Here is a 22,827-nt window from a genome sequence, read left to right on the forward strand (position 1 = left end):
ATTAAGGAAAACCTGTTTTTTATATCCCATGTCAGACCTATTCTATACTCCTATAACCAAATAAATTTTGGTGTTAGCCTAGTCAATTTCCTTGATTTAAGACTTTATATTATTTCCCCCACATAAGATCAAAATTGGCAGAAGCTACATTAACTTTGACTTTTAGAACTTCTCCTTATTTTTAACTTTCTGTACTCAAACTTAAGCATGCCAGAAAGTTACAAAGTAATGAAGAGACTGAATAAGATATGGTAATAAAATGAAACTGTAGTATTAAATAGACTATGACCTAGGAGGTAAAAACTTTTAGTTGGGCAAGAAACCAAGAAATCCAATAAATAGTTTCTTTGGTTTCCAGAAGGCAGAAATTTTACCAGGACAAACTGGAAATGGCAGGGCATATAACAGAATCTGTAATATCAGTGAGTGATGCTGAATTTAGTAGGGAGAAATCCATGTGCTGTTTTCTGTATTTGAGGTCTACCTCACCTTCAAAGTCAGCTCTTCATACAGATTACTTTATGGCATTCAACCTTAGTATTTTCCCTGTAGTCTCAAAGAAAAATAATTTCTAGATGGAGAAATAATTCTCAACACAGAATGCTGTGTTGATAACCTATTTCAGGCCCACATTAAAAACAGCTTCATCTAGTCTTTTCATAGGAGTTATCTGGACTCACCTGTACTAAAAATACCACTAGACAGTCTTGGTTTGACATTGGAAAATTTACAATTGTCTCCCCAGACTTCATTCACTCATAACCCATGTACTTTTGGAAACCAAACACTTAGGTTTGAAAACATTCTGGGAAGAACAAACAGTAGAGTTCTGAAAAAAAATAATAAATATTTCTGGAAATTTATTTTTTTTCCTGTTGATGTTTCATTAACTTTTTATTGAATTACTTCTACTGATTCACTGTATCTTTCCAAGAGAAATTGAAAAAAAGTATATAAGAGAAGATTTCCTTTTCATACAGCAACCAAAAGCCTATTTGTCACATCCACTTTCCATGTAAATTTTTCTACAGAATATTAATTTATAATAACTATTAAAACACTGAAACTATTTCTAGTATGGCTACAATTAGGACTCTAAATAAAATGCAAACTTTAGTAATTTTTATAATTTCTTGCAGTACCCCTCAAGCCCTACAAAATATATGTCACTTAAATTAAAATCAAGAAGTCAAGTACAGGACATTAAGATTTTCATACGGTTATACAAGTAATCTAAAATGCTACGGTCAGTTCACTTAAGTAACTATGTGTGTGAAAATGCTACAGTCAGTTCACTAAAGTAACTATGTGTGTTCTATAGAATAGAACACAGTCACTCAAATTCCCTAAACATTGCCAGTATTTATCCCCTACCAAGTAGAGTCGTCTGAGATATTTCCTCTATCTGATCCAGGGGAGCTCAGGACCTACTATACATATATATATATATATATATACTGATCCTACTGAACTACCTCAAGTGGTAGAAACAGTTTTTCTCATAAAATTTTCCTTACCTACAACCAGATATTAAGAAGGGAATAAAGTAGCAGACACATCAAGAAGAAAAAGAGATATTCCTATTTCTTATTTCTAACAAAACAGATAATTACAATGTATTCTATTTCTCTATACAGAAATCTTCAGGCATTGAGACCAAAATAAATAAAATTCATAATATGAGAAGCATTAAAAAATATAAAAAACAGGGGCACCTGGGTGGCTCAGTCGTTAGGTGTCTGCCTTTGGCTCAGGTCATGATCCCAGGGTCCTGGGATTGAGCCCCACATCGGGCTCCCTGCTAGGCGGGAAGCCTGCTTCTCCCTCTCCCACTTCCCCTGCTTGTGTTCCCTCTCTTGCTGTGTCTCTCTCTGTCAAATAAATAAATAAAATCTTTTATAAAAATATAGAAAACAGAAAACTTACACTCTCGGGTATTGTTGGGAGTCCAGTTACATCTGGGGCAATGAAGTAGGAATGCTAATAAATAGAAATAAATCACATAAGCAGAATTAAAATTTGGTAGCAATATGTGTAATTTGGAAGAAAATAAGAAAAGATATATCAACTAAATTAGTAAATGCCAAGGATTAACATTAGGTTTCTGAATTTGAGCGATTCTTAAATAACATGGCAGGTTTATATGATACTGAACAATAACTTTCTCAAAGAGTTAAGTGTTAGTTAAAAATATTCAATTTTAAAACTGAAATAAGAATCCTAGAAAAAGTTTATTAAGACAAAAAAGTATATTACTGAAAAATATATATATATACATATAAACACATTTAGGGAGACTGGAAAATAATGAGGTTTGCTTACCCAAGAATATATCAAAATCTATTAAGATTCCCGAGTTTCTATAGTAAGTCACAACAAAATTCTCTGGTACATATCAGCTACTATATTATTTAGAAAGCAGCAATAGGACATAATTTTTAAATATTTAAAACTTTTTGAAAAATGTAATGATCTCAAAATATGACCCTCAGACACCCACTAAACAAACAGTAATTAGCTTCTATAATATTCAAAGCAATACAACAGTTCATAGATCTATTTACATAAAAAGTATATTGTGTATGTTTTCATGTGCCCATAATGTTCCCAAATTTTACCACCCAGAATCAGCACAACTAAATCACCAGAATTGTTTTATTTTCTGTTCATATTAATCTCCAAAATTATTTTCCTATCTTAATCACATAAGGACATATTTAATACTCTTATAATTGAAGACTGGAAAAGAAACATTCTAGCCAGTACTGGGCACAGTTAACTAGTCAGAACAGGGTAGTTAGTTCAGTCATAATGTAAAATTTTCCAGGGTAGAAGAACAATATGAGATAAATCACAAGGTCTCCTGAGACCTTGTGAAAAAATTGTGACAGAAATCTCATGTTGTGAATGCATGTTAACATTACTACTACTGACAATGGAGAATATGCATAGATTTGGTCTCTATTAGCTACTTTATTCGGAGGAGTTTTTAATTGTACTGAATTTCATAAAACTATGCTCTAAAAGATAGTATAAACAGAAAATATACTCCAAATGATTAATTTTCTTAAAAGAATCAAATTAACCATTTCCCAAAGGACTGGAATGAATCTTAAAAACAGAGTGAAAGAAGTAATTATTTTCTCAATTTAATAGTGATTTTTAGAAGCCAATGTCCTTTTAACTCACCGGTACTAGGAAGGGCTGATCTTTCAGAACTTGCTCACTGGCAATAAATATCTCTTGGTTCTTACAATATATGAGAGAAAAAATGAATATTTTACTTTCATGGGGGGAAGTTTACACAATTTGCTGGGTATTTGAGACAAACCCATGTAGCCACATTATCCACTGAAAGTAACATTAATTATAAATGCTATTTTAAATGCTGTTTTGCTAATTTTATGCTAGAAAAATCTCAAAGAAAGTATTTTCATTCTCAACAGAGAGTAGAAAATGCTGTGGATATTTAATGATTTTGAAATGTGCTTTCAAAATAAGCATTTACATTAAATATTAACTCTTTTATACAATCTCTGTGATATTCTCGTGGTTTCAATGTCAAGCCTTGAAAAATTCATGTGTTGGAGCATTCACAAAATATGATATTGTAAGAGAATACAGTAGTTTCCCAAGGCTTCTCACATTTTTCTATCGGAAACTGTGCAAACAAAATTTTCTTTCCACTTTGTGGGAGAACAAAAATTCCCAGGATGATCAATCTTAATTGGGCATCATAAAACTAAAACCTCAACAAGTAGCTGAAGACAAGTGCTTTTGGATCCCAACTCTGCCAGTCTTGAACAGCACAGCACTTTAGTTAAAAGTTGTTGCTGAAATCATATGAAATTACTAAATGGATTTTACACAAATTTAATACAATATTTTATCAACCAGCTGAATCTGCCAATTCTTTTGATACTGTGTTGAGAAAAGGTTTACAAGATTTGAAAGCTGCCATAGACACTGGCTCAAAAGCTTACAAGAAGGCTTAAATTATAGAAACGACTGTCACATGTAGAATAGAACGCAGTCACTCAAATTCCCTAAACAAGATTATTTCAGCTACGGTACAAAATATCTTGTCCATATGAAATAAAATTTCGATTCACTAACAACTAATATTAGGATAGCTTTTCATAGGCTATCTAGATATATCTATCATTTCACATAATTCCCCAACTTTCTCAAAAATGGACTCACTCAATTTCTCAAATGAAGAAAAAGAATCATCAAAAGATACTAACTTTTTTGCTTAATATCACACATTTAGTGACTGTGACTTAAACCAGTATTTTCTATTCTTATATATTAAGAGGTCTAATAGTTATTGATTTATGATTCTTATTAATAAAGGTGAAGTGTTTCAATATCCAGTACTTTTGAAATGTATTTTTGTAAGATATTTATTTACTCCAGAACAAATGGTACTCCAATTTAAAGCCAGCATACTTTTAAAAATCTCTCATTAATGCTCTAGAATAGCTACCTCTCTTATCTTAGCACCTATATTTCCTTCACCCTTTAACAAAGTGTTAGAGTCATCTTATATATACAACTCCTTCAAAGAATGACACTTATTTTTGATAATCTGGAGCTTTTCTTTGTTCTTAATATTTTTCCTTTGCCTTTCTCCTTCATTCCACTAACCATTAACCTGGCATTCCTTTGGGTTTCTCCTTAACTGTTCCTTCTTCTAATTCTTTCACTGGATCTGCTTTCTTCTTCTATACAGTTTATTTGGGCAATTAGATGTTGGCCTCTGCTTTATTCTCTCTATATTCTGTCCTTTAAATAGCTCAAGTATTCCTACAACTATTTCTGCAGATGACTACTAGATCTGGGTTAAAAATTCCAGGTTATCCTTAGCTTTCCAGTCTACAATCTCCAAATGACTATTAAATATTTCCACTTTGGCAGTGTGCAACAAAAGAGGGTGCAGACATAAAGGTGCGGAGATCACAGGGACAAAAGAACATTTAGGCTGTTAATGACACAGGAAAGTTTCACAAAGCTGGGAAGTGAGCTAGTTCTAGACTAAAGATGGATTGAATACAAAGAGGCTTTAGTAAAAAAGGAAGGTGTACAAGTGAGAAAGCACGATGTTCATTCAAGAAGATGAACAGAACAATGTGACCAGAGTAGGAAATCAATTAAGGAGAAAAAAAGTGAGACATTAAAATGAAAAGGTAGTGTGTGGTCATGAAAGCCTGGTGGAAAGTCTGGACAAATTTTACAGAAAATGGGGAGCTTTTAGGTTTCAGCAAGAAACTTTACATAGTTTAAGGAAGTTTAATCTGACAGACGTTTGTAAAAGGATTAGAAAGAGAGACTCTAAAGTAAGAACTATTTAAAGTGCTAGGCATCTGAACCAGGTTGCTGACACTAAAAATAGAAAGAAGAGAATAACGTCAGAGAAGACTATTAAGCAAAATTACAGGAAAAATTTAGGCAAGAAGAAAGTTATTACCAAACAAAGAATATAATGAAAATAACAATTTCTTTATTGGGCAAAAAAGCAAAAGACCTATGAATACGATTACATACACTTCAATTTACTTTTTCTTTCAATTTCTCTTGCATCATTATATATATATTTTTCCTTATAAGTTGTACCATTTACCATTATATTGGAAGAACTAAAATGAATATAAATAAATTTTAACATTTTTTTGGTATGCTGAATATTAATGAAAATATCCACATTTGTGATCATTAACTTTGAACATTTACAGAATCTCCCAAAATACTAATGTGCTCATTAAAAGTTTCAGCAGTAAGTAATCTACACCACCACAGGCTTACTGTTTGACAAACTTCAATCATATTTTCAGTGTTTGGTGTTTATAAGAGAGGATGGATTGCAGTGTGGAAAAAGAAGAAAATTTTCACTCACAATTTTTATCATATGGTTAGTTATATGCTATACTTTCAATTCTTATTTATGTACTGTTTTCATTTTATGAGGGGTATTGTGTGTGTGTACGTGTGTGTGTATTTCCTTATTATGGATAGAGTTCACCACCTGAAAATCAATATTCCTCACAAAATATTCTCATATATTTGGTTACTTCTAGTGTAAAATAAAAAAATCTGTGATTTAAGAACTACAAAAATATACATCTAATACATGTTATGATAGTTGAAGCATCGCAAAAAGTCCCAATATCATTATACCCTAATGTTCTTACGAGCACGGACGTTTCCCTGGTGGCAGTTTCTTGAAGGTGCATGTGTTCTTAAATGAGAAAGTGCTATGACAAAACATCAATTAAAAGCTGAATACTTACCACACTCAAACTGACAGGAGTGTTTGCCTTTGGTACTGGGTGGCTATAGAGTGATTTGAGAGTTTCATTCAAATCATTTTCCTAGAGTAAAATTAAAAAGTACATTTTATAAATGAATTATATACTAAGCATTATAATTAAAACTACTTGATAAATCATGCACTGTGCCTTTTCATATTAGACATGTTTTACACAACTGCTTTCCACAAGAATGTTTCAAATAACTGAAATTGAAATATTTAAATTTAATAAATATGGAAAAGATAATCAAGTATCTTTATCCAGAAAGCATAATAGCAATATTTCTATTTAGTTTAAATCTGTATTTGGCAAAACTTCATAACTATAAAATACACTGATGCTATCTATAGAGGAAATCACTTAAATCATTAAATCCAAGAACAATAGGATTGAATAAAATAACAATACAACTTTTTATCAGATCACTGAATGCATCCATTTTCCATTTTAATTTTAAAATCTTAAACCTAATTTTTAAGGAATAGATACAATTTAGTATGATCACTGTACTAAAATACAATGTACAGGTTATTCTAAATAGTTCTTTTCTAAACAGCTTTCAGTCACTACTTGCCCCACAATAAATGGGATTAAATAAAATATATAACACATCCACTTCCTAGGATACATATAATAATAATGTACCTTGATATGTACACCACTTTTTCTAAATTATGCATATAAACCCAGTAATAAATATATGAAGGTAGCTTTTTATATACATGATTTTTATATTCTCTTAAAATGTTTAGGTGGGGACAATATATCAAAAGAAATGGCAATTGCTCAATAAAGGTAATAATTAATTTTAAGGAATTTGGATAGGAGACACATAACTTCGCACAATTTGTCTTACAAATTAACTAACAAACCTTAATAATTCCAATTTCTATAAGTGTCTGCGAAGTGTGCACTCAAAACTGGTTATTTGGAATTCTCTTTAGATTGACTTAAAAGAAAAGACTATAGATTTTATCTCTTGACCATTTAAGCAATGAAATATAGCCACAGAATATTCTGGATGATATTAATGCTCTGTCTATACAAAATTCCTATGGCTACATAAGGTTTCTTAAAGTCTAGCTTTTAAAATTTCTTTATACTTGCCTGATGTTGATCAGGTAAGGATAACTTCAATTATAAAATCTAAATACCAATCTATATAGCCTGTGGCACTGGATTAAAAATAAAAAGAAAAAATATTACAATTATAGATTTACTTCTGGTTATTTAATTAATACTGTGAACCTACAATATATTTTCCTCTAATTAGGAACATAAATGTAGTCTCTCTTATTCCCTTTTCAGAAAACTAAAATTATAAGGATTTGCTCACAGTATTTTCTTTTATATATCCCAGGATTATTGATGGTCTCAGAGAAAATGACATATTATAGATATATAAGCATTAATTTAACAATAAGAGTTTCTAAAAGTAAAGTATTCAAAATTTGGATGACTAATAGAATTAATGCTAGTTCCACATGTGTACTCACAAAAACAAAGAACAAGAAATAATCACAAAGTAGAATTCTGGTTTTAAGTTCCCATTGCTATAATTAAATACTTTTATTTCCAGTTACTTTCCTAGGAAAATGACTGTATAGCTTCAACATAAAATTGTTCAAGTGTAAAATGACCTAATGAATACTTCACAGAATTAAGTACATCAAGTGTAGAGGGGGAAATATTTACACAAACACGCACAAAAACACCTGAACTTTTGACAAACACCAAAACCTTGCTATTATAATAATAAAATTTGATTGTCAAATTAGGAGATTGCTCATAAGAAGTGTAAAAGGAGTATCTTAATTCAATAATAATACATTTAAATTCTATTTAATAAAAAGTATCTGGAGTAGTATGTGTATTTGTTTTGTTTTTTAAAGATATTTACTTTGAATCTCAAAAGATGAGTGTTCTATCAGTAATCATGAGTGAGTGACATAATCTTGAAAGACAACTATGTAGGGTTATGTTCTGGAAAATTTGAGTGGTTCAAAATAATTGGATAGTACATTATGTGTAGGAAAGAAGCAGCAGATTAGCCAGGAAAGAATATCAGAAACCAGATCATGGAGCTTCTTTTTTTTTTTTTTTTTTTTTTTAAAGATTTTATTTGTTTATTTGACAGAGAGAGACACAGCGAGAGCAGGAACACAAGCAGGGGGAGTGGGATAGGGAGAAGCAGGCTTCCCACTGAGCAGGGAGCCCGATGTGGGACTCGATCCCAGGACCCTGAGATCATGACCTGAGCCGAAGGCAGATGCTTAACGACTGAGCCACCCAGGCGCCCAGATCATGGAGCTTCTTATATGTCAGGCTGCATACAAGTTTAGATTTTATTCTAAGAGAAGAAAAGGAAGCTATGAGAGGACTGTAAGCAGTGGAATGACATAATCAGGTTTCAGAAAGAACATTCTTAAAGATCAAAATATAGTGGTACTTATAGCTATGAGTATGTATGAAATGCCCATAAATGTATAGAAAGAAGAGAAAACTAAGAATATAAAATAAGAACATCAAAGTTTTAGGTATAGATAGGAGAAAAGATCACAGAAAGACTTAGTATACAGCTAGAAACAAAGAAAAAACAATGTCAGGCCAATCCAGAAAAATACAATCTCAAGAGTAATAAAGTATCAAATGAAAATTTTTTTTTTAAGAATTTATTTATTTATTTTAGAGAGAGAGAACATGTGCAAGCAGGGGGAATGGCAAAGGGGAAGGAGAGGGAGGAGGGGAAGGAATCTCAAGCACACTCCTCACTGAGCATGAAGTCCAACATGGGGCTCAATCTCAAGACCCGGAGATCATGACCTAAGCTGAAACCATGAGTCGACACTTAACCAACTGAGCCACCCAGGTGCACCTTGAATGAGAATTTAAAAAGATAACAAAAGGATGGAAAATATACCCTGTATTTAAAAATTAGAAAATCACAGGTAATCATTAAAAATTTTTTAGAAACTTTTATTTGAATTAAATTATATCAAATAGCACAGCTCATATCTTAGTAAATTAGTTCTTGTAAAAAACATCAAATGATAATTAAGGGGAAAATTTTACAAATATCATCCTAGAGAAGTTGATTAATTCAAAAGCACACTTCAGCATTTTCATTTTTATTTTTAAGAAAAAAAAAGATAAAGACCTAAATGTAAGAGCTAAAACTAAAATTCTTAGAAGAAAACATATGGGAAAAGCATCATGACATTGAATTTGTAATTTCTTGACATTACACTGAAAGCATAAGCAACAAAAGAAAAAATACATAATTGGACTTCATGAAAATTAGAAACTTTTGTGGATCAAAGGACACAATCAACAAAGTAAAAAGGCAACCTATGGAATTGAAGAAAATATCTACAAATCATATATCTAATAAGGGATTAATATCTGAATATATAAAGAACTCCTGCTACTCAACAACAAAACATGCTTAAAAATGGGCAAAGAACTTGAACAGGTATTTTTCCAAATAAGAAAATTAAATGGGACCAATAAGCACATGGATACACTCTATATCACAATTCATTAAAGAAATACACATCAAAACCACAGTGATATACCACTTCATACCCATTAGAATGGCTATAATAAAAACAAAACAAGGAGGCATTTCAAGAGGGCAGAATAAGTCCTGATTTCACCTCCTCCTATGGACACAGCAAATCTACAGCTACATATGAAATAATTCCCTCAGAAAAATACCTGAAAACTAGCTAAATAGCTCCTGCACAACAAAGTATAAAAGAACCACATTGAGAAATGTAGAAGAGAGAGAGATATGGTCTCATCCAAAATCCCATCCACCATGTGGTGACCAACAATCAGGAGGGATCTCAAGGAGTTTCTCCCTGATAAGCAAGGGGCTTGTGACACAAACCAGGTACCTCAACTCTTCAGACCTGCACCAGAGAGATGAGCTCCCCAAATGTCTGGATTTGAAAACCAACAGGGCTTACATCAAGGAGAACAAAGAGTTGTAGGGAATAGAGCTTCTACTCTACTCTTAAAGAACTCATGCAGACCCACCTGCCTCAGGACCAAGCACAAAAGCAGGAGTATGAAGAGCACCTGGACCTACATGAAGGAGATTCATTTGCTAATCTTAAAGCATCTGCCAGAGGAGGAGGAGCTTATTTAAACTCTCTCCAGATTAGAGGTGCTGGTGGGTGTCATTTCTGCTTTCTCCCTCTACCTTTCTAGTGGTGGGGACATCCTGGCCCTGTACCATCCCTGCAGCCCCACCAGAGCCAGCAGGAATTCACAGCCTACACAGGGGATGCCCCTTGAACACCTGGCTCTGGTGGCCAGGGAGAATTATGTTTCTGGGCCCCACAGGTCTGAAATAATAGAAGAGAAAGTTATTGGCAGGCTACCACGCCCAGGGCACTACAAACAGCAGAAGGAAACACAGTCTTCCTATTTACTTATCCTGGAGCTTCTATTGAGGGGCACACTTTAGGATTACCACACATCTAGAGGCTATCAATGTACTCTCAGTGAACACAGGCCAGGGGATATCATCTTTGCACTCTTCCTTGGCCTTGCTGCAGCTCACGGTACCTCCCTGAAAGAAGTTCATACACTTGTGTGAAGCCACACTCTTTGCCACTGTCACCGAGAGTATGCCTCCAGACTGTTCTGAAGATCAGCAGTCTTTCTGACTACTGTCCTGCAAAACTATTCACATACCTTTAAAGCTGCTGCCTGGAACTAGGGGCTGATAGATCCCTCCCTCTGGAACATTCAGAGAATGTGGCACTATCTCAACAACTAGGAGCTATCAATAATAAATCAGGCTGCTTAGACAATCACAAAGGTTCAAGAGACAACTCAGAGCTAGGGAAGGGTTGTATGATAAGGTTCATCCACACAAGGTCATTCTTTCAAGAATGAGAGAGATAGCTATTTCATCTAATGCACAGAATAGAAAGCCAACCAAAATGAGGAAACAGAAATTTATATTCCAAATGAAAGAACAAGATAAAGCTCCAGAAAAAAAAAACCTACAAGAAGTGGAAATGAGTAATTTACCTGATAAAGAGCTCAAAGTAATGGTTACTCACTGAAATTAGGAGAGCAGTGGATGAACACAGCAAGAATTTCAAAAAGAGAAAATATAAGAAAGTACCAAATAGAAGTCACAGAACAATAACTAAACTGAAAAATTCACTAGAGAGGTTCAACAGCAGACCATAATCAGTGATCTGGAAGATAGGGCAGTGGAACTCACCCAAACAAATCAGCAAAATGAAAAAAATAATTTTAAAAAGTAAAGATAGCTTAAAGGACCTGTGGACAATATCAAGCAGAATAACATCTATATTATAGGGGACAGAAAACTTATTTGAAACTTATTTGAAAAACTAATAGCTGAAAACGTCCTTAACCTGGGAAAGAAAACAGATATCCAGACCCAGGAAGCCCAGAGACTTCCAAACAAGATGAACCTAAAAAGATGCATACCAAGAAACATAATTAAAATATCAAAATTTAGAGAATCTGAAAAGCAGCAAGAGAAAAACAACTTGTTACAAAGGAACCCCCATAATGCTATCAGCAGATTTCTCAGCAGAAACTTTGCAGGCCAGAAGAAAATGGCATGACACATTCAAAGTGCTGGGGAAAAACAAACTTCCAACCAAGAACACTTTACCTGGCAAGGTTTTCACTCAAGTTAGAAGTAGAGATAAAGAGCTTTCCAGACAAACAAAAGCTAAAGGAATTCAACACCACTAACCTGGCCCTACAAAAAATATTAAAGAGATTTCTCTAAGCTGAAAAGAAAGGGTATAATTATTAAGAAAACGGATGACAGTAAAAATCTCATTGGTAAATACATTGTAAAGGTAGTAGATTAAACACTTATAAAACTAGTATGAAGATTAAAAGGCAACAGTAGTGAAAATAACTATAACCACAATAATTAGTTAAGGGATATATAAAATAAAAAGATTTAAAATTGACATCAAAAGCATAAAATATAGGGGCACCAGGGTGGCTCAGTTGGCTAAATGTCTGACTCTTGATTTTGGCTCAGGTCATAATCTCAGAGTCAAGAGATCAAGCCCTGCGTCAGGCTTCATGTGCACTGAGTGTGGAGCCTGCTTACGATTCTCTTTCTCTCTGCCCCTCCCCACATGCAGTCTCTCTCACTAAAAAAATTAAAATAAAAGCTAAAACATGTTTTTATGGGGAGGCAGGTAAAAATTTAGTTTTAAAATGCATTCAAACTTAAGTTGCTATCAACTTAAAATACGTATATGTATATAAGCTGTTATATGTAAGCCTCATCGTAACCACAAAGCAAAACCCTATAGTAGATTCACAAAAGAAAATGAAAAAGGAATTGAAGTATACAGCAATATAAATCCATCAAATCAACAAGGAAGAAAGCAAGAGAAGACCAAAACAGAGAAGAACTACAGAACAGCCAGAAAACAAACAAAATGGCAATAATTACATAAGTATATATAATTACTTTAAATGTAAATGGAATAAATTCTCCAATCAAGAAGTACAAAGTGGCTAAATAATTAAAGAAAAAAAAACTAGGCCTATCTGTATGCTGCCTACAAGAGACTCACATCATATGTAATAACACACACAGACTGGAAGTGAAGGAATGGAAAAAGATATTTCATGAAAAAAGGAAACCAAAAGAAAGTGCGGTAGCTATACTTAGACAAAATAGGCTTTGAAACAAAGAATGTAATAAAAGACAAAGATGGGCATTACATAATGACAAAGGGGTCAATCCAGCAAGAAGATATAACATTTGTAAAGAGAGAAATGACAGCAGTACAATAATAGCAGGAGACATTAATACCCCAGTTACATCAAAGAATAGATCAGCCAAACAGGAAATCAATAAGGAAACACTGGCCTTAAGAGACACATTAGATCAGATGGGATATATATATATATATATAAAGAATATTACATCCCCAAACAGCAGAATACACATTCTTTTCAAGTGTACATGAAACAATCTCCAGGATATTTCATATGTTAGGCTACAAAACACGTCTCAATATATTCAAGAAAACCACATCAAACATCTATTCCAACCAAAATGGTACAAAACTAGATGTCAATTACAAGAAGAAAACTGGAAAAATCACAAATATATGGAGATTAAACAACATACTACTGAACGACCAATGGTTCAATGAAGAAATAAAAAAAAGAAATTAAAAAAATACCTTGAAACAAATGAAAATACAACACACCAAAATCTACAGGATGTAGCAAAATAGTTTTAAAGTTTATAGTGATATAAACCTACCACATGAAATATGAAATATATCGGGTATACAAACTAACTTTGCACCTAAAAAAACCTAAGAAAACAACAAATGAAGCCCCAAATTAGTAGAAGGGAGGAAATAATAAACATCAGAGCACATATAAATGAAATAGGGACTAAAAAAGTGATAGAAAAGATCAGTGAAACTAAGAGTTGTTCTTTAAAAATAGAAACAAAATTGACAAACTTTAGCTAGACTTACAAGGAAAAAAAGAAAGCGTTCTCAAATAAATAAAATCAAAAATAAAAGAAGATACAACTCACACCAAAGAAATATATAAATGATCATAAGAGATTACTTAAAACAATTTTATGCCAACAAATTCAACAACTTAGAAGGAATCGATAAATTCCTATAAATTTACAGTCTTCCAAGACCGAATCATGAAGAAATAGAAAATCTAAATAGACTGATTACTAGTAAGAAGACTGAATGAGTAATCAAAAACTCCAACAAACAGAAGTCCAAGACCAGATGGTTACTCATGTGAATTATACCAAACATTCAAAGAAGATTTAATATCAATCCTCCTTGAACTCTCCAAATAACTGAAAAGGAGGGAATGTTCCCAAACTCATTTTATGAGGTCAATATTACCCTGATACCAACACCAAGCAAAAACAACACAAAAAAGAAAATTACAAGCCAATATCCCTGATAAACAGAGATGCAAAAATCCTCAACAAAATATAAGCAAATCAAATTCAACAGTACATTAAGAGGACGATCCACCATAATCATTTGGGATTTATTCTAGGGATGCAAGGATGGTTTAACATCCGCAAATCAATCAATATGATATACCACATTGACAAAATGAAAGATAAAAATCATATGATCATCTCAATAGATGCAGAAAAAGCATCTGACAAAATTCAACATCGATTTATGACAAAAACTTTCAACAAAGTGGGTATAGACAGAATGTACCTCAATATAATGAAGGCCATATATGACAAGTCCACAGCTAATATCATACTCAACAGTAAAAAGCTGAAAGTTTTCCTTTAAGATCAGGACTAAGACAAGTATGCCCACTCTCACCACTTTTATTCAAAATAGTATTCAAAGTACTAGCTAGAACAAGTAGGCAGGAAAAAGAAATGAGACATTCAAGTTGGAAAGGAAGAAGTAAAACTGTCACTATTTGTAGATGACATGATTTTCTATATAGAGAGAAAACCCTATAGATGCCACCAAAAAAAAAAACCTGTTAGAACTAATAAACAAATTTAGCAAAGTTGCAGGATACAAAATCAATATATAAAAATATGTCGTGTTTCTATACTAACAGTGAACTATCAGAAAGAGAAATCAAGAAAACAATCCCATTTATAATTGCATCAAAAGAATAAAATACCTAGGAAAAATTTTAACCAAGGAGGTATAAGACCTATACATTAAAAACTATAAGACACTGATGAAAGAAATTGAAGAAGACACTATAAATGGAAAGATAATCTGGTCTTGTGGATTAAAAGAACACGTTAAAATATCCATTTTACCCATTTTATCTACAGATTCAATATAGTCCCTATCAATATTCTAATGTCATTTTTCACAGAATTAGAACAAATAATTCAAAAATTTGTATGGAACACAAAAGATCCCATATAGCCAAAGGAATCTTGAGAAAGAACAACAAAGCTAAAGGCATCATGCTCCTGATTTCAAACTATATTACCAAGATACAGTAATCAAAACAGTATGCTACTGGCAAAAAAAACAGACAAAAATCAATGGGAAGGAACAGAGAGCCACACATACATGGTCATTAATTTATCACAAAGGAGGCAAGAATATGGAAAAAGGACATTCTCTTTAATAAATGGTGTTGGGAAAACTGGACAGTCATATGCAAAAGAATGAAACTAGACCACTATCTTGTACCACACATAAAAATGAACTCAAAATTGGTTAAAGACATGAATATAAGAGCAGAAACTATAAAACTCCTAAAAGAAAACATATGCAGTAAGCTCCTTGACATGGGTCTTGGAGATAATTTTTGGAACTGACTTCAGAGTCAATGGCAACAAAAGCAAAAAAAAAGAAAAGAAAAAAGAAAGTAAGAAAATGAGACTACATTAAACTAAAAAGCACAGTAAAAGAAACCATCAACAAAATTAAAAGGTAATATACTGAATAGAAGATACTTGCAAATCATGCATCCAATAAGGGTTTAATATCCAAAATACATAAAGAACTCATACAACTCAATAACAAAAAAATAAACAATGATTTTAAAATGGGCTGAAGATGTGAATAGACATTTTTCCAAAGAACACATATAAATCGCCAATAGGTACATGAAAAGATGCTCAACATCACTAATCATTAGGGAAATGCAAATCAAAAGCACAATGAGTTATCACCTTACACCTGTCATAATGGTTACTGCAAAAAGGACAAGAAATAACAAGTATAGGCAAGGATGAGAAAAGGATGTGTACCCTTGTGCACTACGGCTAAAAATGTAAACTGGTGCAGCCACTACAGAAAACCGTTTGGAGGTTCCTCAAAAAACCAAAACTAGAACTGCTATGTGATCCAGCAACTCCATCTCTGGATATTTATCTGAAGAACAAAAGAACACTAATTTGAAAATATACATGCACCTCTATGTCCAGTGAGGCATGATTTACAATAGCCAAGACATGGAAACAACTTAAGTGTCCATCAATGGATGAATGGATAAAGAGGTAGTGTACACACACACACACACACACACACACACACACACACAGTGGAATACTATTCAGCCATTAAAAATGAACAAAATCTCTCCATTTGTGACAACATAATTGAACCCTGAGGGCACTTATGCTAAGTGAAATAAGTCAGAGCAAGACAAACACCATATGATTTGACTTACATGTGGAATCTAAAAAACAAAGCAAACAGACAAAATAAAACAAAACAAAGTAAAACTCATAGATACAGAGAACAGATTAGATTGATGGTTGTTGGAGTGGAAAAAGTTGGGGGATGGGTGAAATGGGTGAAGGCATCAAGAGGTACAAACTTCCACTTACAACATAAATAAGTGAAGGGCATATAATGTACAGCATGGTGACTACAGTCAATAATATTGTTGCAAATTTGAAAGATACTAAGAAAGTAAATCTTAAAAGTTCCCATTTCACACACACACAAAATCTGTAACTTTGTATAGCTGGTAATGACAGATGCTAACTAGAGTTACTGTAATAATATTTCACAATGTACACAAATGTCAAATTATTATGCTGTACACCTGAAATTAATATACTGTATGTAAATAATACTTCAATAAAACAAAAACAGAAAATAGCAGGTGTTGGGGAGGATGTAGGGAAATTGGAACCTTGTGTGTTGCTGCTGGGAAAGTAAAATGGTGACACCATGTGAAAAATATTATGGCAGTCCTTCAAAAAATTAAACATAGAATTACCATATTATTCAGCAATTCCACTTCTGGGTATATACTCAAAAGAACTGAATACAGAGACTCAAACAGATATTTGTACCCCCATGTTCCTAACAGCACTGTCCACAACAGCCAAAAGGTAGAAGCAGCCCAATTGCTCATCTATAGATGAACAGATCAATAAAATGTGGTGAGCACATATAATGAAATTTTATTCAGCCTTAAAAAAGAAAGACATTCTAACACCTGCTACAACATGGATGAACCCTGAAAATGTGCTAAGGGAAATAAGCTAGTTACAGAAGAACAAGTATTATATGATTCTACTTACATGAGGTACACAGTCAAATTCATGCAGGCCAAAAATACAATGATTGTTGCCAGGGACTCAGGGGAGGAGAAAGGAAAGTTGTTCAGTGGGGCACAGAGTTTCAATTTGGGAAGATAGAAAAGTTCTAGAGATGATCATGCTGATGGTGGCACAGAACAATGTGAATGTGCTTAATGACACAGAGCTGTACACTTCAGGATAGTTAAAATGGTAAACTTTATGTTATGTGTATTTTACAACATTAGAAAAAATTGGGGAAAAAAACATAGCTTACCAGTTCCTTAGCCAAGTAATCTGCCAGAGTATTAAGAAGCTTGTAATATACTTCAAACCATGGCAGGTAACTGTAAAAAACAAAAAACAAAACAACAATAACAAAAAACCTTTTAAAAATGTATATGTATATATTATTTAGAGTCAAGAAAAGAGATGGCAAACATTAAATATGTATTATTTCAAACTTAATCCTGGATGGCAGAGAAGAACTATACCCATGTTCTCCTTACTGTTACAGTAAAATTTTACATATTATTTATTACTAGCTTTCACAACATAATGATCACCCAAAGTTCTATTATAAAAGTTATGCACTACACACTTCTGTTTTGTCTGCAGTAAAATTATTCAATCCTATATCATGGTATGCATGGTATGAATGTACCAAAAGCACTCATAGAATAAAAGCTAACCACTGTAATAAAATATAACACAAAATAAAAACTAATTTTAAAAAGCTTTCAAAATAAAGATACAATCTTGTTATTAATGATTACTGAAGTGAGTATATAATACAATAGAATTATGTGCCTAATTATTCAATTATTTTGAAACTGATGTTCAAGTAGGATGATAAATTTCAAAGTAAACATCAATATAAATAACAGAAAGCCTATTTTAAATATTGTAAAAATATATATAACTAAAAATTCATTTTGATTTATTTTACTAGACACAAATACAACTAATTTTTATGAAAGCAAAATACTAAGTCTAAAATTCAATTATACCCAAAAAATCCATACTCTTTATTAACAAATTAAGATATCAGTATATTTAAAATCTATCCAAAGGTTTAATTGTTTATTAAAATGTATGCTTTTCACATAGAAGTATAGTAAACCACAAAAACACCAGTATAGTTAAGTATCAACAAATATTCATTTTTTTTCTAAGAATTACTACAACAGGTTACTTTCTAAGAGAAAACAGTGTAATGCTTTTACTACATAACTGTATTTTGACAAGAGTAAATGTATATAACAGATTTAAAATTTAAAAATCAATGAATAGAGCTTAGAAAAACAACATTCTATCTGCATTTTTTCACATAATGTCTGTTTTATTAATGGCTATGAAAGATGCTTTTTGATTCAAGAGTAACCTAAAGTCACAACAGAAGAACAGTTGGGTAAAGCACAGTATCTTTATTCAGCAGAATTGTTAAGAGTTCTTTAAAATAATAATCATAAATACTAAGTAATGATATAAAAGATTCCTGTGATATTTTAAAATATCTACTAACTTCTGGTTAAATCTAGCATATCAAAGACATCCATTTATCTCTATGCCCTTTGGAAATGGCACTAAAATGACAGTAAATGAATAAAAAGGGTATAAATTAATAAGGACAAGAGAAATGAAGAAAAAAGCAATAGAGAGCAACACAGGTGAATGGTTTCATAGAGATGAAAAGGAAACAAAGAATGATAACTGACTTAGCAAAAGACAGAACACCAAAACCTAGGTGCCAATAGAAGGGAAAATGACCAGTAGCCAGTATATTTGCATTCACCACCCCCCTCCCAAAGGATCTGGAAACACTGATCTGGGAATCTCTCAAAGAAAAAAAAAAACCCTCAGAGGTCCTATTTTCTTGGAATGAAATCCACCACTGCATAAAAAGTTTCTAATTCAGTTTAGTGCCTCTATCTTAAATATAAATGAAGAGTCCAACCACCAGATATTTGAGAAAATATATATACATGAATACAAACATAAAAGGAACTCCAAATAAACACAGACAATACAAGCAACAGATGAGAACTCTACAAAGTTATCATTAATATTCTTGGGAGCTGAATAAAGAACAGGATACTATTAAACAAAATGAAATCTGAAAAAAAAAGGTGAAAAATATTTTAGACAAGAAAGAACTTTTAGACATTCAAAATATAAAAGTTGAAAAAAATTAAAATTGATAGAAAGATTAGAAACTAAATCAAGAATATCTCCTAGCAACTAGAATAAAGAGATAAACCAATGAACAATAGGAGAATAAATATTAATATATCAGGCATCAATCTCAACAATTACGTAGCTGACTAACAGTAGTTCCAAAAAGAAAGAAAAGAGGGAAAATGGGAATGAAAATTTCTTTTTAAAAGTTACTGGAAAAATTCCCAGAACTTTAGATATGAATGTCCACATTGAGAGTGCCACTGGGTGAACTATAAAATAAATGAGTATCACAGTGAAATTCCAATATAGGGGACAGAAAAGCACCTAAGAATTTCCAAAGAGAAAAAACAGGTAACATACAAAGGCATTAAGTTCAAAATGCCACTGAACCTCTCAACAGCAATCCCAGAAAGTGAGAAGATTATGCCTTCAAAATGCAGAGGTTAAATCCTTTTGCCCAGAGAAAATACCACTCAAGTATGGAGCTAGATTAGCAACATTTTCAGTCATGCTAGGACTCAAAACTTTACCACTTTTGTACTATTTTGGGGAAACTACTAAAAGATGGCTTTGACAAAATGAGAGAGTGAACACTATAATAGGAGACGAACCTAATCCCATGGAAGAACAATTAAATCTAAGAATAAATTGTACAAAGGCTTAAAGAGCAACCAGTCTACAGCCTAACACTAACTAACCAGAAGTTAGTACTGGTATTCTCAACTTTCATATTTAAATGATTCAACTCTTTAACTCTAGTGCTTAGATAGCTATTCTACTATACCTCTCACAAAAAAAGAAAAAGATTATTAATACTATTTTTAAATTTTCAACTCAATGCCATATCTTATTTTCTACACTCATTAATAACTCAATGAAATAATTTCCATGGAGAATGTCCTTCTACTAAGACACACTACAGTTCATTGGACAGAGTGCCATTTCTTTCATTTGCAAGCATTTCATATTCATATTTCAACTTTTAATGGCCTGAAGAAAGTGTTATTTCAGGAAAATTTCAGTATGTCATGTAGTTCAGATCTATATGTTCACATAAGATGAGATCTAATCTATTCAAGGAGCATGCTGGTCTATTTCTGTCTTGCTCTCAAGAATTTCTAGATAAAGCAAAATTTATTGATTTTAAATGGTTGCATGTCTACCTGTTAATCCTTACATTGTCATTTCCATCTTACTCAAATAATGTGAAGCCTTTTTAACCTTAATTCTTCTTTCTTGGACCACTATAAAAATAAAAATTATAATAAACACCTCATAATTATCTCGTAAGTTATTACTGAGATGATATTTTTTCTACACAAAATACCTTAACACTCTTTTTGTCTTTTTTTAAGTTTTTATTTTAATTCCAGTTAGTTAACATACAGTGTTATATTAGCTTCAGGTGTACAATACAGTAAATCAAAAGTTCCATACATCACCTGGTACTCATCACAAGTACACTCCTTAATCCACATTACAATTTAATCCAACCCCCAACCACCCTCCCCTCTGGTAACATCAGATTGTTCTCTGTAATTAAGAGTCTATTTCTTGCTTTGTCTTTTTCTCCCTCTCTCTCTCTTATTTTTTTCCCTTTACTGTTTGCTTTGTTTCTTAAATTCCACATATGAGTGAAATCATATGATATTTGTCTTTGGCTTATTTCACTTAGCATTATACTCTCTAGCTCCATCCATGTCGTTGCAAATGGCAAGAGTTCAGACTTTTTTACAGCTGAATAATATTCCATTATATATACCACATCTTCATCCATTCATCTATCGATGGACACTTGGGCTGCTTCCATATCCTGGCTATTAGAAATAATGCTGCTATAAACATAGAAGTGTGTGTATCCCTTTGAATCAGTGTTCTGGTATGCTTTGGATAAATACCCAGTAGTGTGACTGCTGGATCATGGAGTAGTTCTATTTTTAACTTTTTGAGGAATCCCCATATTATTCTCCACAGTGGTGCACCAGTTTGCATTCCCACCAACAGCACAAATACTCTTTTTGGTGTTCTGGTTTTCTCATCTTTACATTATTAGTTTTCATTAGTTATCTTCCCCTCTCAATTTTCTTTCAAATTGTGAGGATTAACTGAAACAGTTTTTATAAAAGCTAACTTATATAAATACAATTTATCTGTAAGATTATTTAACTGTTTTTGAAAATAAAACAGATTGAATTAAATAATTAATATATAGGTCACTTCTCAAAATTTAATAGTTCTTATTTGTGCAAAATGTTTTGTTATCTATATAATTACTGCTATTTTTTGTAATCTTCAAGAATACCAACTCTGGCTGAATTTCATCCTGGTACCAGGCTATGTTTGCTCTTGATTCAAGATATGCTAGATTTTGTTCTCATAGTCATTTTCTTAATCATCAAATTCAACACTCAACTCTATTATGTTTATAGCACTGCTAGACACTGTGATGTTTTATAACTACCTCTAATATGATTTCACCTATAAATCAGACTAACATTATTTTTTATTTGTTTATTGAGAGAGAGAGAATGATAGAGAGAGCATGAGAGGGGGAAGAGTCACAGGGAGAAGCAGACTCCCTGCTGAGCAGGGAGCTTGATGTGGGACTCAATCCCGGGACTCCAGGATCATGACCCGAGCCGAAGGCAGTCGCTTAACCAACTGAGCCACCCAGGTGCCCAGACTAACATTATTTTTTAAAAAACTACGGCGACAAAGTTTACACTTGGCATATTTCTCATAGTCATCTCTAAGGCTCCATGATGCTCTGTTATTTCTATTTGGGCAATATGACTCACTAGTCAATTCTATGTCCATCTAGGGAGTACAGAGCAAAATCTAAGAATAAGACTCTATATGTTAAGATAATTGGAAGAATAGGGAATAAAACTTCTTAAGCACTAACTATATGTATGAAAACATGCTAGGTACTTTGTATGTATTATCTCATTTAATTATTAAAATAATGCCATAATGTATAATTGACTAAAGTAAAACAACTTATCCAGGGTCACAAAGCTGCCAGATGGCAAGCCTGGGATTAGAACTCTGGTCAATCTGACTGAGCAATATTTGCTCAGGGGTCCACTGTAAATAGCCCATCACCCAATGCAGCCATGCAGTTCTATAATATCCAGTCTTTGAATAAACATGTCCAATGACCAGACATTTTCAGGCAGCTAAATGAACTATGACAAAATATATTCTGGTTTAATCTTAAATCAGTCTACTTATAATTTCTATCCACTGAAGCAAATTCTATCTTTCAAAATTTGT

At 32.6% G+C, this 22,827-nt stretch overlaps 2 protein-coding genes across 6 annotated transcripts in view; both read right to left on the reverse strand.

Moving 5' to 3' along the window:
- LOC145722335 (DENN domain-containing protein 1B-like) overlaps positions 1-22,827 on the reverse strand; it is a 390,017-nt gene that overhangs the window by 117,835 nt on the left and 249,355 nt on the right. The window lies entirely within an intron of this gene.
- The window catches only part of LOC102748450 (DENN domain-containing protein 1B), a 209,341-nt gene that overhangs the window by 77,325 nt on the left and 109,189 nt on the right, over positions 1-22,827 (reverse strand). For 4 of the 5 annotated variants that reach the window (XM_081824947.1, XM_081824946.1, XM_081824943.1 and 1 more), the window contains 4 exons: positions 17,648-17,717; positions 6,291-6,371; positions 3,190-3,249; positions 1,927-1,980 (listed from right to left, as the gene is read on the reverse strand). In XM_081824947.1, the coding sequence (XP_081681073.1) occupies positions 1,927-1,980; positions 3,190-3,249; positions 6,291-6,371; positions 17,648-17,717 (265 nt within the window). The remainder of the gene's footprint in view (positions 1-1,926; positions 1,981-3,189; positions 3,250-6,290; positions 6,372-17,647; positions 17,718-22,827) is intronic. The other variant, XM_081824944.1, reaches the window with a different exon arrangement.

This window comes from Leptonychotes weddellii, chromosome 6 (assembly GCF_054177405.1).
Source record: "Leptonychotes weddellii isolate Sample4059 chromosome 6, ASM5417740v2, whole genome shotgun sequence".
NCBI classification, from domain to species: Eukaryota; Metazoa; Chordata; class Mammalia; order Carnivora; family Phocidae; genus Leptonychotes; species Leptonychotes weddellii.